Raw genomic sequence first — 16,437 nt, 5'->3', positions numbered from 1 at the left:
ATGGAGGGCGAGGGAGAGCTTTGTATGCGTCTCTGTGTGGAGTAAAGGTGATCTAGAGGGGTTTTTTGCCTCTAGTTGCACAGAACGGATTTCAATTTTTCTGCATTAAAGTCACCGGTCTCTAGGAGACTCTGGGTGAGCATTTTCTTGTTTGCTTATGGCCCTATACAGCTCGTTGAGTTTGGTCATAGTGCCAGCATCGGTTTGTGATGGTAAATAGACAGCTACGAAAAATATAGATAAACTCTCTTGGTAAATAGTGTGTTCTACAGCTTATCATGAGATATTCTAACTCAGGCGATCAGAACCTCAAGACTTCCTTAATATTAGAGATTGTGCACCAGTTGTTGTTAACAAAGAGACACACCCCCTCCTCTGAACTTCCCCGACGCAGCCGTTCTGTCATGCAGATGTATAGAAAGACCAGTTAGATTTTTATTTACAATGTCCTTGTTTAGCCACGACTCTGAGAAACATAGGATATTTCAGTTCTTCAGATCACGTTGTTTGGATAGTCTTGAACAAAGCTCATCCATTTTATTCTCCAGTGATTGCACATTCGCCAATAGAACGGAGGGTACAGGCGATTTATCCACTCGCCGACATAGTCTCGTCAGGCACGCCGGCCTCTATAGCTGCGTCTCCTCCTTCGTCGAGTGTCACGGATTTGGGCCTGGTCCGGGATAATCAATATGTCTTTTGCCTCCGACTCATTGAAGTAGGAATCCTCGTCCAAATGGAGGTTAGTTGTTCTGATGTCCAGAAGCTCTTTTCAGCCATAGGAAACGAATGCGGAAACATTATGTACAAGAAAAGTTAGGATCAGCGCCAAAAAATACACAGAATAGCACAATTGGTCAGGAGCCCGTAAAACGGCCGGCATTCCCTCCGGCGCCATTATATAAGAACAGGTGCCCTTTGCGAGGCATTGGAAAACCTCCCTGGTCTTTGTGGTTAAATCTTTGTTTGAAATGCAATGCTCGACTGAGGTACCTTATAGATAATTGTATGTGTGGGGTTACAAAGATGAGGTAGTCATTCAAAAATGATGTTAAACACTATTATTGCACACAGAGTGAGTCCATGTAACTTATTATGTGACTTGTTAAGCACATTTTTACTCATGAAACTTATTTAGAATTGCCATTACAAAGTGGTTGAATACTTATTGATTTAAGACATTTCAGCTTTTCTTTTTTAATTAACATTTCGAAAAACATAATTCCACTTTGACATTATGGGGTATTGTGTGTAGGCCAGTGACAAAAAAAATCTCAATTTTACCCATTTTAAATTCAGGCTGTAACACAACAAAATGTGGAAAAAGTCCAGGGGTGTGAATACTTTCTGAATGCACTGTAGTTGCCAAAGCTACAAAAGAGCAAAATGAGATCATCTGAAAATAACTAGGTAAGATACTCAAGTGAGAGAGTGGGGTGGAACCTTCCTTGAACAACTCCACAGAACAATTCAGCAGAACCATCTTTGTTTCTGCGACGGTCTTAGTTTTGCAACGAGACCGCCACTGACAGCTGCCGCTGAGAAAACAGTGGAGACTGAAATACTAACACTAATTGCTAATTGCCTTGCAGAGGTGAAGAGCACACCACCCGGTACTAATTGCTGATTGTCTAGGAGAGGAGAAGCCACTCCCCCTCCAATACAGCCACTGATTACAAAGACAACAGTCGCAAATTGCCCCGCCCCTTAATCCTGGTTGATGTGTCAAAAATCATCTGCAAATTAATAGCAGTCAGCAGTTCACACACCAAGTAGGCTACTGGGAAGGCAGGCAGTACTTAAAGTAGATTGCCCTAGCTAGCAAAAAGACAGTACTAGATGACAACAGATGAAGACAAAAACTATATTTATCACTCCTGGAGATATCAGGAGTCCTCTAGCTATAGATTGAAGCACACTTTGAAAAAAAAATACTTATTCGGCTGGTTAACCAAAAGGGTTCTACCTGGAACCAAACAGGGTTCTTCAAAATGTTCTCCTATGGGGACAGCCGAAGAACCTTTTAAGGTTCTAGATTGCACCTTTTTTTCTAAGAATGTATGGTTCTATGTCTTTCAGTCACTTGTTTCTTCAGAGAACCTTCGTTACATACATACAGTGGGGGAAAAAAGTATTTAGTCAGCCACCAATTGTGCAAGTTCTCCCACTTAAAAAGATGAGAGAGGCCTGTAATTTTCATCATAGGTACACGTCAACTATGACAGACAAATTGAGAATTTTTTTCTCTCCAGAAAATCACATTGTAGGATTTTTTATGAATTTATTTGCAAATTATGGTGGAAAATAAGTATTTGGTCACCTACAAACAAGCAAGATTTCTGGCTCTCACAGACCTGTAACTTCTTCTTTAAGAGGCTCCTCTGTCCTCCACTGTTACCTGTATTAATGGCACCTGTTTGAACTTGTTATCAGTATAAAAGACACCTGTCCACAACCTCAAACAGTCACACTCCAAACTCCACTATGGCCAAGACCAAAGAGCTGTCAAAGGACACCAGAAACAAAATTGTAGACCTGCACCAGGCTGGGAAGACTGAATCTGCAATAGGTAAGCAGCTTGGTTTGAAGAAATCAACTGTGGGAGCAATTATTAGGAAATGGAAGACATACAAAACCACTGATAATCTCCCTCAATCTGGGGCTCCACGCAAGATCTCACCCCGTGGGGTCAAAATGATCACAAGAACGGTGAGCAAAAATCCCAGAACCACACAGGGGGGACCTAGTGAATGACCTGCAGAGAGCTGGGACCAAGTAACAAAGCCTACCGTCAGTAACACACTACGCCGCCAGGGACTCAAATCCTGCAGTGCCAGACGTGTCCCCCTGCTTAAGCCAGTACATGTCCAGGCCCGTCTGAAGTTTGCTAGAGTGCATTTGGATGATCCAGAAGAGGATTGGGAGAATGTCATATGGTCAGATGAAACCAAAATATAACTTTTGGTAAAAACTCAACTCGTCGTGTTTGGAGGACAAAGAATGCTGAGTTGCATCCAAAGAACACCATACCTACTGTGAAGCATGGGGGTGGAAACATCATGCTTTGGGGCTGTTTTTCTGCAAAGGGACCAGGACGACTGATCCGTGTAAAGGAAATAATGAATGGGGCCATGTACGTTTGACCTGTGTCATTGCCAACAAAGGGTATATAACAAAGTATTGAGAAACTTTTGTTATTGACCAAATACTTATTTTCCATCATAATTTGCAAATAAATTCATTAAAAATCCTACAATGTGATTTTCTGGAGAAAAAAAATCTCATTTTGTCTGTCATAGTTGACGTGTACCTATGATGAAAATTACAGGCCTCTCTCATCTTTTTAAGTGGGAGAACTTGCACAATTGGTGGCTGACTAAATACTTTTTTCCCCCACTGTAATCCTTTCGGTGGACCAAGACCAATAGTCTTACCTGTCTCTGGTTCTCTGTCTCCAGACGGAGCCTGGCCTCGATGCACCTCCTGGTCTCCAGGAAGGCCTGTCGCTGGGCTCGGTCTGACAGGTAGCTGATGAAGATCCCAGCCGTGTTCATACACATGAACAGCACTGCCTGGGCCACCACCTGAGGGAGACATAGAGAAGAACATTGAACATGGCTAAACAGGCTACTGAGTTGAAACACACACATTTCATGGGGTATGGGTTGCAAAAATCCATGTAATGGTGAAGTACACACTCATTGTTGGTTGACAAGACAGGCTTCTGATGTTGATCTATGTTCGATCTAAATGTTTTTAACCAATAAAAGTATGTGTTGGAGCATATGAACGTTTACTTCCAACACTGAAGAAGGCACCATTGCTGCAGCATACAGCTGAGTCGGAAGCTTACATACACTTAGGTTGTTTTTCAACCACTCAACAAATTTCTTGTTAACAAACTATCGTTTTGGCAAGTCGGTTAGGACATCTACTTTGTGCATGACACAAGTAGTTTTTCCAACAATTGTTTACAGACAGATTATTTCACTGTATCACAACTCCAGTGGGTCAGAAGTTTACATACACTAAGTTGACTGTGCCTTTAAACAGCTTGGAAAATTCCAGAAAATGATTTCATGGCTTTAGAAGCTTCTGATAGGCTAATTGACATCATTTGAGTCAATTGGAGGTGTACCTGTGGATATATTTCAAGGCCTACCTTCAAACTCAGTGCCTCTTTGCTTGACATCATGGGAAAATCAAAAGAAATCAGCCAAGACCTCAGAAAAAAATTGTAGACCTCCACAAGTCTGGTTAATCCTTGGGAGCAATTTCCAAACACCTGAAGGTACCACGTTCATCTGTACAAACAATAGTACGCAAGTATAAACACCATGGGACCACGCAGCCGTCATACTGCTCAGGAAGGAGACGCGTTCTGTCTCCTAGAGATGAACGTACTTTGGTGCGAAAAGTGCAAATCAATCCCAGAACAACAGCAAAGGACCTTGTGAAGATGCTAGAGGAAACAGGTACAAAAGTATCTATATCCACAGTAAAATTAGTCCTATATCGACATAACCTGAAAGGCCGCTCAGCAAGGAAGAAGCCACTGCTCCAAAACGGCCATAAAAAAAGCCAGACTACGGTTTGCAATTGCAAATGGGGACAAAGATCGTACTTTTTGGAGAAATGTCTTCTGGTCTGATGACACAAAAAAATAGAACTGTTTGGCCATAATGACCATCGTTATGTTTAGAGGAAAAAGGGGGAACCTGCAAGCCGAAGAACACCATTCCAAAAGTGAAGCACGGGGGTGGCAGCGTCATGCTGTGGGGGTGCTTTGCTGCAGGAGGGAATGGTGCACTTAACAAAATAGATGGCATCATGAGGAAGGAAAATTATGTGGATATATTGAAGCAACATCTCAAGACATCAGTCAGGAAGTTAAAGCTTGGTCGCAAATGGGTCTTCCAAATGGACAATGACCCCAAGTATACTTCCACAGTTGTGGCAAAATGGCTTAAGGACAACAAAGTCAAGGTATTGGAGTGGCCACAAAGCCCTAACCTAAATCCTATAGAACATTTGTGGGCAGAACTGAAATAGTGTGTGCGAGCAAGGAGGCCTACAAACCTGACCTCAGTTACATCAGCTCTGTCAGGAGGAATGGGCCAAAATTCACCCAACTTATTGTGGGAAACTTGTGGAAGGCTACCCGAAACGTTTGACCCAAGTTAAACAATTTAAAGGCAATGCTACCAAATACTATTTGAGTGTATGTAAACTTCTGACCACTGGGAATGTGATGAAAGAAATAAAATATGAAATCAATCATTCTCTCTTCTATTATTCTGACATTTCACATTCTTAAAATAAAGTGGTGATCCTAACTGACCTAAGACAGGGAATTTTTACTAGGATTAAATGTCAGGAATTGTGAAAAACTGAGTTTAAATGTATTTGGCTAAGGTCTATGTAAACTTCCGACTTCAACTGTATGTGCATGCTCCCTTGTGGCAGGGTTTGGGTCAATTCTCAATGGAGTTGGGAATTTGTCTTTAAGAAGCAGAATTTGAATTAACCGAAGTAGAATTTAATTCAAATAAAAATTAACAGAAATTCAAATGGATAGTTTATTCCATACATCATTATGCAAATGTTTATTTTTACATCATGTATGGTTACCAATACTATGATTAATATGTTTTTAAATACCTACAGTGGTCTGGAAATACTGTAAGATCATTTTGTAGGAAGAATAAAGGCAGCCATTTCCTGGTTTCTAAAATTCTAAAATGTTTGTCTGATTTCAGTTTATGACACAACAAGCAATATAGTGTCGTGTATTGGGATTATGCCTTTGTTAAATGTTTTTAAGTGGAACTGAAAGAATGTTGATTTTAGTATCAAGAGGGAATGTTTTAGTGTAACCCCACATACAACAGACAGAAAGTGTGTTGTAGACAGGGGATTGGACAGTAGAGGGAGCCACCCACATCTTGGGGAGATTATATATACTGGGGGAAAAACGAAGGAGAGGGCAGAGCGGCCATTCTGAGGCGTCGCTCTCCAGATGTCATGACATCTGTCACTTATGCTGAAGCTTGTGATCTGAATAAACCTTATGATCAAAGTTCAGTATGAGCGGACTCCTTTGTTTATCAGCAATAATTGCCACCATTCACCCGATACGACAATAGTGTAGCAGAGCATTGGTCACCAACCTTTTCTGAGTGAAGATCATTTGAGTCAAAATAAAAGCCAAGACCTACAGCTCGAAAAATGTATAAAGCATGACTTACATAATGTACAGTGCCTTGCAACAGTATTCATCCCCCTTGACATTTTTCCTATTTTGTTGCATTACAACCTGTAATTTAAATAAGATTTGGTGCAACCAATTACCTTCAGAAGTCACATAATTAGTTAAATAAAGTCCACCTGTGTGCAATCTAAGTGTCACATGATCTGTCACATGATCTCAGTATATATGCACCTGTTCTGAAAGGCCCCAGAGTCTGCAACACCACTAAGCAAGGGGCACCACCAAGCAAGCGGCACTATGAAGACCAGGAGCTCTCCAGACAGGTCAGGGACAAAGTTGTGGAGAAGTACAGATCAGGGTTGGGTTATAAAAAAATATCTGAAACTTTGAACATCCCACGGAGCACCAATATATCCATTATTAAAACATTGAAAGAAAATGGCACCACAACAAACCTGCAAAGAGAGGGCCACCCACCAAAACTCACAGACCAGGAGGGAGGGCATTAATCAGAGAGGCAACAAAGAGACCAAAGATAACCCTGAAGGAGCTGCAAAGCTCCACAGCGGAGATTGGAGTATCTGTCCATAGGACCACTTTAAGCCATACACTCCACAGAGCTGGGCTTTACGGAAGACTGGCCAGAAAAAAGCAATTGCTTAAAGAAAAAAATAAGCCATGTGGGAGACTCCCCAAGAAGAAGGTACTCTGGTAAGATGAGACTAAAATTGAGCTTTTTGGCCATGTTTTTCATCGGCAGGGACTGGGAAGCTAGTCAGAATTGAAGGAATGATGGATGGCGCTAAATACAGGAACATTATTGAGGGAAACCTGTTTCAGTCTTCCAGAGATTTGAGACTGGGATGGAGGTTCACCTTCCAGCAGGAGAATGACCCTAAGCATACTGCTAAAGCAACACTTGAGTGGTTTAAGGGGAAACATATAAATGTCTTGGAATGGCCTTGTCAAAGCCCAGACCTCAATCCAATTAAGTATCTGTGGTATGACTTAAAGGTTGCTGTACACCAGCGGAACCCATCCAACTTAAAGGAGCTGGAGCTGTTTTGCCTTGAAGAATTTGCAAAAATCCCAGTGGCTAGATGTGCGAAGCTTATAGAGACATACCCCAAGAGACTTGAAGATGTAATTGCTGCAAAAGGTGGCTCTACAAAGTATTGACCACTGGGGGGGGGTGAATAGCTATGCACGCTCAAGTGTTCTGTTATTTTGTCTTATTTCTTGTTTGTTTCACAATAAGAAATATTTTGCATCTTCAAAGTGGTAGGCATGTTGTGTAAATCAAATGATACAACCCCCCAAAAAATCAATTTTAATTCCAGGTTGTAAGGCAACAAAATAGGAAAAATGCCAAGGGGGGGTCAGTTGCTCAGTTTGGCCAGGCGGCCAGCTCTAGGAAGTGTCTTGGCGGTTCAAAACTTCTTCCATTTAAGAATGATGGAGGCCACTGTGTTCTTGGGGACCTTCAATGCTGCAGAAATGTATTGGTACCCTTCGCAACATCTGTGCCTCAACACAATCCTGTCTCGGAGCTCTACGGACAATTCCTTCAACATCATGGCTTGGTTTTTGCTCTGACATCCACTGTCAACTGTGGGACATTATATAGACAGGTGTTTGCCTTTCCAAATCATGTCCAACCAATTCAATTTACCACAGGTGGACGCCAATCAAGTTGTAGAAACATCTCAAGGATGATCAATGGAAACAGGATGCACCTGAGCTCAATTTAGAGTCTCATAGCAAATGGGTTGAATACTTACGGTAACAGTCAAACGTTTGGGACACCTACTCATTCCGGGGGTTTTCTTTCTTTTTACTATTTTCTACATTGTAGAACAATAGTGAAGACATAAACTATGAAATAACACATACGGAATCATGTAGTAACCAAAAAAGTGTTAAACAAATCTAAATATATTTTATTTTTGAGATTCTTCAAATAGCCACCCATTGCTTTGATGACAGCTTTGCACACTCTTGGCATTCTCTCAACCAGCTTCATGAGGTAGTCACCTGGAATGCATTTCAATTAACAAGGTGTGCCTTGGTAAAAGTTAATTTGTGGAATTTCTTTCCTTCTTAATGCATTTGAGCCAATCAGTTGTGTTGAGACAAGATAGGGGGGTATACAGAAGATAGCCCTATTTGGTAAAATACCAAGTCCATATTATGGCAAGAACAGCTCAAATAAGCAAAGAGAAACGACAGTCCATCATTACTTTAAGAAATGAAGGTCAGTCAATATGAAACATTTCAAGAACTTTGAAAGTTTCTTCAAGTGCAGTCGCAATAACCATCAAGCACTATGATGAAACTGGCTCTCATGACGACCACCACAGGAATGAAAGACCCAGTGTTACCTCTGCTGCAGAGGATACGTTCATTAGAGTTACCAGCCTCAGAAATTGCAGCCCAAATAAATGCTTCACAGAGTTTAAGTAACAGACACATCTCAACATCAACTGTTCAGAGGGGACTGTGTGAATCAGGCATTCATGGTCGAATTGCTGCAAAGAAACCACTACTAAAGGACACCAATAAAAATAAGAGACCTGCTTGGGCCAAGAAACACAAGCAATGGACTTTAGACCAGTGGAAATGTGTCCTTTGGTCTGGAGTCCAAATTTGAGATTTTTGGTTCCAACCACCATGTCTTTGTGAGACGCAGTGTGGGTGAACGGATGATCTCCGCATGTGTATTTCCCACCGTAAAGCATGGAGGAGGAGGTGTTCTGGTGTGGGGGTGCTTTGCTGGTGACATTGTCAGTGATTTATTTGGAATTCAAGGCACACTTAACCAGCATGGCTACGACATCATTCTACAGTGATATGCCATCCCATCTGGATTGGGCTTAGTGGGAATATCATTTGTTTTCAACAGGACAATGACCCAACACACCTCCAGGCTGTGTAAGGGCTATTTTACCAAGAAGGAGAGTGATGTAGTGCTGCATGAGATGACCTAGCCTCCACAATCCCCTGACCTCAACCCAATTGAGATGATTTGGGTTGATTTGAGTCGGACCGCTGAGTGAAGGAAAAGCAGCCAACAAGTGCTCAGCATATGTGGGAACTCCTTCAAGACTGTTGGAAAAGCATTCCAGGCGAAGCTGGTTGAGAGTGTGCAAAGCTGTCATCAAGGCAAAGGGTGGCTATTTGAAGAATCTCAAACATAAAATATATTTTGATTTGTTTAACACTTTTTTGCTTACTACATGATTCCATATGTGTTATTTCATAGTTGATGTCTTCACTTTTACTCTACAATGTAAAAATAAAGAAAAACCCTTGAATGAGTAGGTGTGTCCAAACTTTTGACTGGTAGTGTATGTAAATAAGGTATTTCTGTTTTTAATTTTTAGAAATTTGCTAACATTTAAAAAAATTACTTTTCGCTTTGTCATTATGGGGTATTGTGTGTAGACTGATGAGGAACATCTTTAATTTAATACATTTTAGAATAAGGCTGTAACATAACAAAATGTGGAAAAAGGTTCTTAATACTTTCCGAATGCACTGTATCTTAACCTCTACTCCTTCAACTGCTGTAACATTTCCATGAAGACCCATTAGCTTCTCATTTGGGCAAGTTCAAAACCTACAAGCGGTTGCAAACACTATTGTACAGGCCAAATCAGAGCTTGGATGTAAAGTTACACATCCGAAACTGTCAGGTTTGTCAAATGTACAAACCAGAAGGACGGAAGACTGCTGGCAAGTTGTGGATTTGGAGTGGATTTGATGGGTCCATTTCCTAGAAGCTCGAATCAGAATGTGTACATGCTTGTTTTTGTTGATTACTATTCCAAGTGGGTGGAGCTCTTTGCCCTTCGCCAAGCCACAGCGAGGACAGTCTCTAACATCCTCACGAAAGAGATCCTGACTCGCTGGGGAGTGCCTAATCACATCCTGTCTGACCAAGGTTTCCAATTCCTGAGACAGAAGTTGACCACGGCCTAACCTCAACGAGAGGGTGGATCGAACCTTGAAGACGATGGTTGTGAGGACCCAGCACAAACACTGGGACAAGCACCTTCACGAGTTCCACTGGAGAGCTCAACCCGAGTCGTCCCCTCCGAGGACCCTTGGACATGATGCTAAAGCCCCAAAAGGTTACTCTGGACTCATCTGCATGATTTGACAGCTTTTGTCTCAAAGATTCTGATCAAGGCCCGTCTCAAGCAGAAGAGGAACGATGATAAGAAGAGACGAGACATGGAGTTCTAGGTCAGTGATCGGGTGTGGCTGTGCTCTCATCTGTACTCAAAGCTGAAAAATTATTCTCAGCCAAGCTCGCACCTAAATGGCAAGGACCATATAGGATTGTGGAGCAGATGGGCCCTCTGAACTACCGAGCGGTAGTTCAGAAAGACAACACAGGTGAAGATATGCGTGTTGTCCATGTCTCACACCTTAAGGCATGTTACCCCTTGGCTGAGGAAAGTGAGCACAGCAAAGTCCTGAATATCTTTGAAGAGGAAAGTGAGGAGGATACTTTTCTTGGTTTCCCAGACCAAAATGTGCCTTCGATGGCAATGGTTGGCTTTTTCCAGGGGAGGGGATATGTGACGGCCCCGAATTAGTCTGAACCGTCTCAGTGCTTCTCCTCCCGACGCTGCGCTTCCCCTTTAATTCCCCATTAAATAGCCAGCATCAGCTGCTCAAAGATGGTGACAGTGGTGCAAATGAGGAAGTCAAACCCTCAGCTCCTTTAGACTGTATGTTTTGTTGTGTAAAGTGCATTGTAACCTTGTTCCTTCTAACGAAAACCCGAGAACGGATCCAATAACAATTCATGGGATTACCATTCAAAGCCAAGTCTCTGGTGTTCTCTGCTGTTTTTCTCAGCTGGAGTTCTATTGACAGACTCAACTGACTGAATGACAACTTTTACCATATGGTATTTCATTTGTTTTCCTTGTGATTCACACCATGTCGTGTGGGTTTTTACCAAGTTGATGTTACAGTAGGCCTATTGTGAATCCAAATAATTTGTATTATTGTGTGGCCGGGAGCATTTATGGTGCTGAGTTTGGTATGGTACTTGTTTTACGCACAGTTTATTGAGGACAATTGCTTGACTGAGGTCACTTGGCGTTCACTCAACCATTTACCAGGCTGGACAATTTTTTAAGCCCGAGGTAGGGGACGTTTACAAGTGAACCTATTGTTCTTATTATTTTGAGACTGTGTTGTGATCATTTATTTTGGTAATACAACCAACACAAAAGAACAGTTGTTTAGAAGTTTATTTCTTTAAATGTTTAAAGGTTTATGCAAAGCGTATTTAACAACACTAACTTTTACATAAGTCCTTTGTATTGGTGTACTCTTCACTGACATGAGACTCACTCACAAACCAAAGGAGAAATCAAAAATGTCTCTGGTAGGCACGACCTACCTGGCACCCCTAACAAATAATAACCTCAAGTCAAGTGAAAATCGTTACAACGTTAGCTAAGTAGATAGCTGGTACTAGCTATCTAGCTAGTAGCTACTTTTGGTCATAGAACATTTTTTGATCATTATAGCGAAGCAGGCTAGCTATGATACCACAGATGAAGGGGAATGATACTGTAGCTAGCTAAATACATCAAGCTGACGTATAATGTGATTGTTAGGGATGACCAAGCAGGCAGTGAGAGACAACTGAGTAGGGTGCAAACAATGTAAGGGTTTTATTCCTCAAATTTGCTAAACACTAATTATGACGAGAAAATAAACCAAAGTGCTTTAAAATAGACAAAATTGATAAATCACTTGAAATGAAAAAACGGACTGTCCTATAAAGTCTCAACTTAAAAAAGAACTGAGGTCTAAAGTGCAGGAACAGAACGTACATAAATCAGCTGACAGGAAGGGACGTTACAGCGAGACTATAAGGGGAGTGGCCAGTTCCATTCTCTGTTCCAAGAGAATGCCAAACATCCATTTTAAATACAGACAATAATGATATAAAGTTTCAATATACTGATCAGGTTTTTAAATATAAAGCATTATTTTAGCATTAACAGTCCACAATATTAATGTAAAAATAGTTTCCCCGGCTGTGAACAGAGGGTTGGCATTTTCAAACGCCCCTCCAGAACCATATTTTAACATCAGGAATCCAGTCGGACCTCCTTTACTATAACACAGCTGCATCCATGCTGCAAACATGGTTCCGGAAACTCTGCTGAGACACAGAGGTAAACGAGACATTAAATAAAACTTTGACTGTTTGAGAATAATAATGGTTAAATTATATTAGATGATAGAGTTAAATTATACCAGTCAATGTTACTACTTATACAACGGGTGGTTCTAATCCTGAATGCTGATTGGTTAAAACCGCATTCCAGCTGGTGTCTATTCCACAAGTTACCACCGGCTAAATCTATGACGTTAAAATTCCTATTTACTCTGTTCCATCTGACTGCGCAATCCACTGTCTCATCAGCCCTGCTAGGCAATTTATAAACTTGATCTCCCCTATAAAAAGCATCTAGACATTATCTCACATTTCTTTTAAACTAACATTTAGTTTAACAGCGGTGATTTGTATAAACCTTGCTGTCTGTCTCTTCGACATTTGCAATATTGTTTCAATATTCAAATTCAATCTCCAGCTGTCCCATAGAAATTAACTTGTCAGGACTCAGGACGAGACAGACAGGCAGGCAGCTTTTCTCAGCCAGTTGAAGTCATGAATCAACTGGCATCATTTTAAGGATATATACAAAGAAATGTAAATTGAATAAAGGTAAAACAAAACGAAGTGCAGCTAGTTTGCAGACTTTCCAGCTTCAGTTTGAAGTGATTGTGTTAGCGGTGTTGTTGGCTAGCTCCTCTGAACAATAGTGTCCTGATGAGCGAGCACATTTTCTATGCCAGGCGAAATCGCACCTCATTAGCTCGTTGTTATGGATGTATCCAAATAAATGTCAGTAGAAAACAGCTTAAACAAATGAAAATGCAGCTACTGTTGTTATTCTGGCTGCACTGTTTGACGTGACTGTAAGTTAGCCGTAGTTGGCTAGCTAGCAAGCAAGGGATAAGAACGTTGCCAGCCAATATGGCAATGGAACATTTAGAATGAACAAAAAGACTGAACAACTGGGTCGCGTCTCTGGCAACCGAACCAATAGAACGAACGACCAGCCGGCTTGGGTAGCAACCCTAGATTTGTGTCGGGACTATATTTGTGGAAGGATGAAATGGTATGAATACATTCATCAAAATAACGTTTTTAATTACAATATGTAAATCATTATTTGAATATGTTGGTAACCCGTGATTATGCCCTCGAAGCTGGTGTTTGGAGGATATATTGGCATGACTTTGTCGCGGGCCTAGCAACACCCATGCCAATATATCCTCCCAACACCAGCTTCTCTGGCATTATCACTTTAAGTAAACTATGAAGTGTGCACACAACAGAGAAAAAATTATAACAAATGTCATGACTTGTATTTCTGCAATAAAGTTATGGGATATGAGAAACAAAAGCTATGTGTTGCGTCATCATTTATATATTATGTGTATCTCCATGTGTATAGTGCAAAGTGAGTGTTAACTTGCATAAAATTAAAAGGACATTCTATAGGCTGGGTTTTTTACTGTGCGGTCCGCGGTGTGGCCGTCACAGTGATGTAGCATGATAGAGGAGGTACCTTACTAACAACAGCTAACTGTAGCCCATTGGCGTTTAGGGTCAATACAGGGCATGCATTTGGATACTAGCTTCGTAAATAATTATAAGTGTAGCCAGCTTGCTTTCAATAATGTTTCAACTCGAACTGGCTAGCTAACGTTAGCCAACTAATTTCAACTCGCGGCAGGTAGCTTAGTGGTTAAGAGCGTTGTGCCGGTAACCGAAAAGACGCTGGTTCTAATCCCCGAGCAGACTAGGTGAAAAATCTGTCTGTGCCCTTGAGCAAGGCACTTAACCCTAATTGCTCCTGTAAGTCGCTCTTGATAAGAGCGTCTGCTAAATGACTAAAATGTAAATGTAACTCGGACAAAGATATTGATACTAACCCGGATTTGCAATTTAGGTAGATAGCTAGCAAGCATTCGGGTGCTTTGTCTGCTAACCCAAAACAACATGTGTGTTCTCATAAAAGTTTGTGTATTTTCCAGGGCAAAAATAAATGAAGAATGGTCTACTACAAATATAGCTAGCTATGTTTGAGTGATTGTATTTAATTTAATTCACAGGCTATATACAAACCGTGTTGGATTTGTTGTTCAGCAGGGTCATGGGAACCCCCCTACCATATCAGGACCTGTTCCAGAAGGCTGAGGCAGTGGCCAGACAACAGTCCCACTTCAGAGTAATGGAGGACACTTCAAGCAGGTTGGTCACATTTGATCTGGTAGATGGTCAAAATAGTATCTGTCCTGGAATTCACCTAACCACCATTGATAATATAATCAGTGTTGTGTGTATACATACCTCTTCCCTTTTTCCATTTTTTATTCTAAAATTGATTCAATTAATTGATTTACTCGTCAATCTACACACATTACCCCATAATGACAAAGCAAAAACACGTTTTTAGAAATTTTGCAAATGTATATTATTATTTTTATTTTTTAAAACCTTATTTATATAAGTATTCAGACCCTTTGCTAAGAGACTCGAAATTGAGCTCAGGTGTAACGTGTTTCCATTGATCATCCGTGATGTGCCTACAACTTGAATGGAGTCCACCGGTGGTAAATTCAATTGATTGGACATGATCTATATAAGGTCCCACAGTTGACAATGCATGTCAGAGCAAAAACCAAGCCATGAAGTTGAAGGAATTGTCCGTAGAGCTCCAAGACAGGACTGTGTCGAGGCATAGATCTGGGGAAGGGTGCCAAAAAAATTATGCAGCATTGAAGGTGCCCAAGAACACAGTGGCCTCCATCGTTCATAAACGGAAGAAGTTTGGAACCACCAAGACTCTTCCTAGAGCTGGCTGCCCGGCCAAACTGAGCAATCGGGGGAGAAGGGACTTGGTCAGGGAGGTGACCAAGAACCCGATGGTCACTCTGACAGAGCTCCAGAGTTCCTCTGTGGAGATGGGAGAACATTCCAGAAGGACAACCATCTCTGCAGCACTCCACCAATCATGCCTTTAAGGTAGAGAGGCCAGACGGAAGCCACTCCTCAGTAAAAGGCACATGACAGCCCACTTGGAGTTTGCCAAAAGGCATTTGAAGACACTCAGACCATGAGAAACAAGATTCTCTGGTCTGAAGAAACCAAGATTGAACTCTTTGGCCTGAATGCCAAGAGTCACGTCTGGAAGAAACCTGGCACCATCCCTACGGTGAAGCATGGTGGTGGAAGCATCATGTTGTGGGGATGTTTTTCAGCGGCAGGGACTGGGAGATAGCCAGGACCGAGGGAAAGATGAACAGAGCAAAGTACAGAAAGATCCTTGATGAAAACCTGCTCCAGAGTGCTCAGGACTTCAGACAGGGGCAAAGGTTCACCATCCAACAGGACAATGGCCCTAAGCACACAGCCAAGACAATGCAGGAGTGGCTTTGGGACAAATCTCTGAATGTCCTTGAGTGGCCCAGCCTGAGCCCGGACTTCAACCCAATCGAACATCTCTGGAGAGACCTGAAAATAGCTGTGCAGCGACACACCCCATCCAACCTGACAGAGCTTGAGAGGATCTGCAAAGAAGAATGGGAGAAACTCCCCAAATACAGGTGTGCCAAGCTTGTAGCATCATACCCAAGAAGACTCACGGCTGTAATCGCTGCCAAGCTGCTTCAACAAAGTACTGAGTAAAGGGCTTGAATATTTATGTAAATGATATATTTCAGTTTTTAAAAATAAATAAATTTGCTAACATTAAAAAAAAGAGAAGGTCTGATTTCATTATTACTGAAACAGGATACAAGTGGAAAATATAAAGATCCTGTCCAATAAAAAAATTGGAGGCCCCTTACACTTCAGTGTGAATGAAAAATGTTTAGCAAAATGTATAGCGCATAGAATTAAAAAGGTATTGTTGGACATTATTCATTCTAATCAGACAGGTTTTTTACATGGACGATACATTGGAGATAATATAAGGCAAGTACTGGAAAAAATAGAACACTATGAAAAATCTGGGAAACCAGACCTGCTATTCATAGCAGACTTCGAAAAGGCATTTGATAAAGTACGACTGGGGTTTATATATAAATGCCTGGAGCATTTCAATTTTGGAGAGTCT

At 41.4% G+C, this 16,437-nt stretch overlaps 1 protein-coding gene across 2 annotated transcripts in view; it reads right to left on the bottom strand.

Annotated features, from left to right (window-relative positions):
- adcy8 (adenylate cyclase 8 (brain)) overlaps positions 1-16,437 on the bottom strand; it is a 246,172-nt gene that overhangs the window by 140,459 nt on the left and 89,276 nt on the right. For both annotated transcript variants that reach the window (XM_041841461.2, XM_041841460.2), the window contains exon 2: positions 3,435-3,584. In XM_041841461.2, coding sequence (XP_041697395.1) covers positions 3,435-3,584 — 150 coding nt within the window. The remainder of the gene's footprint in view (positions 1-3,434; positions 3,585-16,437) is intronic.

The sequence above is a fragment of the Coregonus clupeaformis genome, unplaced genomic scaffold (assembly GCF_020615455.1).
Source record: "Coregonus clupeaformis isolate EN_2021a unplaced genomic scaffold, ASM2061545v1 scaf0021, whole genome shotgun sequence".
NCBI lineage: Eukaryota > Metazoa > Chordata > Actinopteri > Salmoniformes > Salmonidae > Coregonus > Coregonus clupeaformis.
The sequence above is the reverse complement of the archived record's forward strand: the minus strand, read 5'-3'. Positions and strand labels throughout refer to the sequence as shown.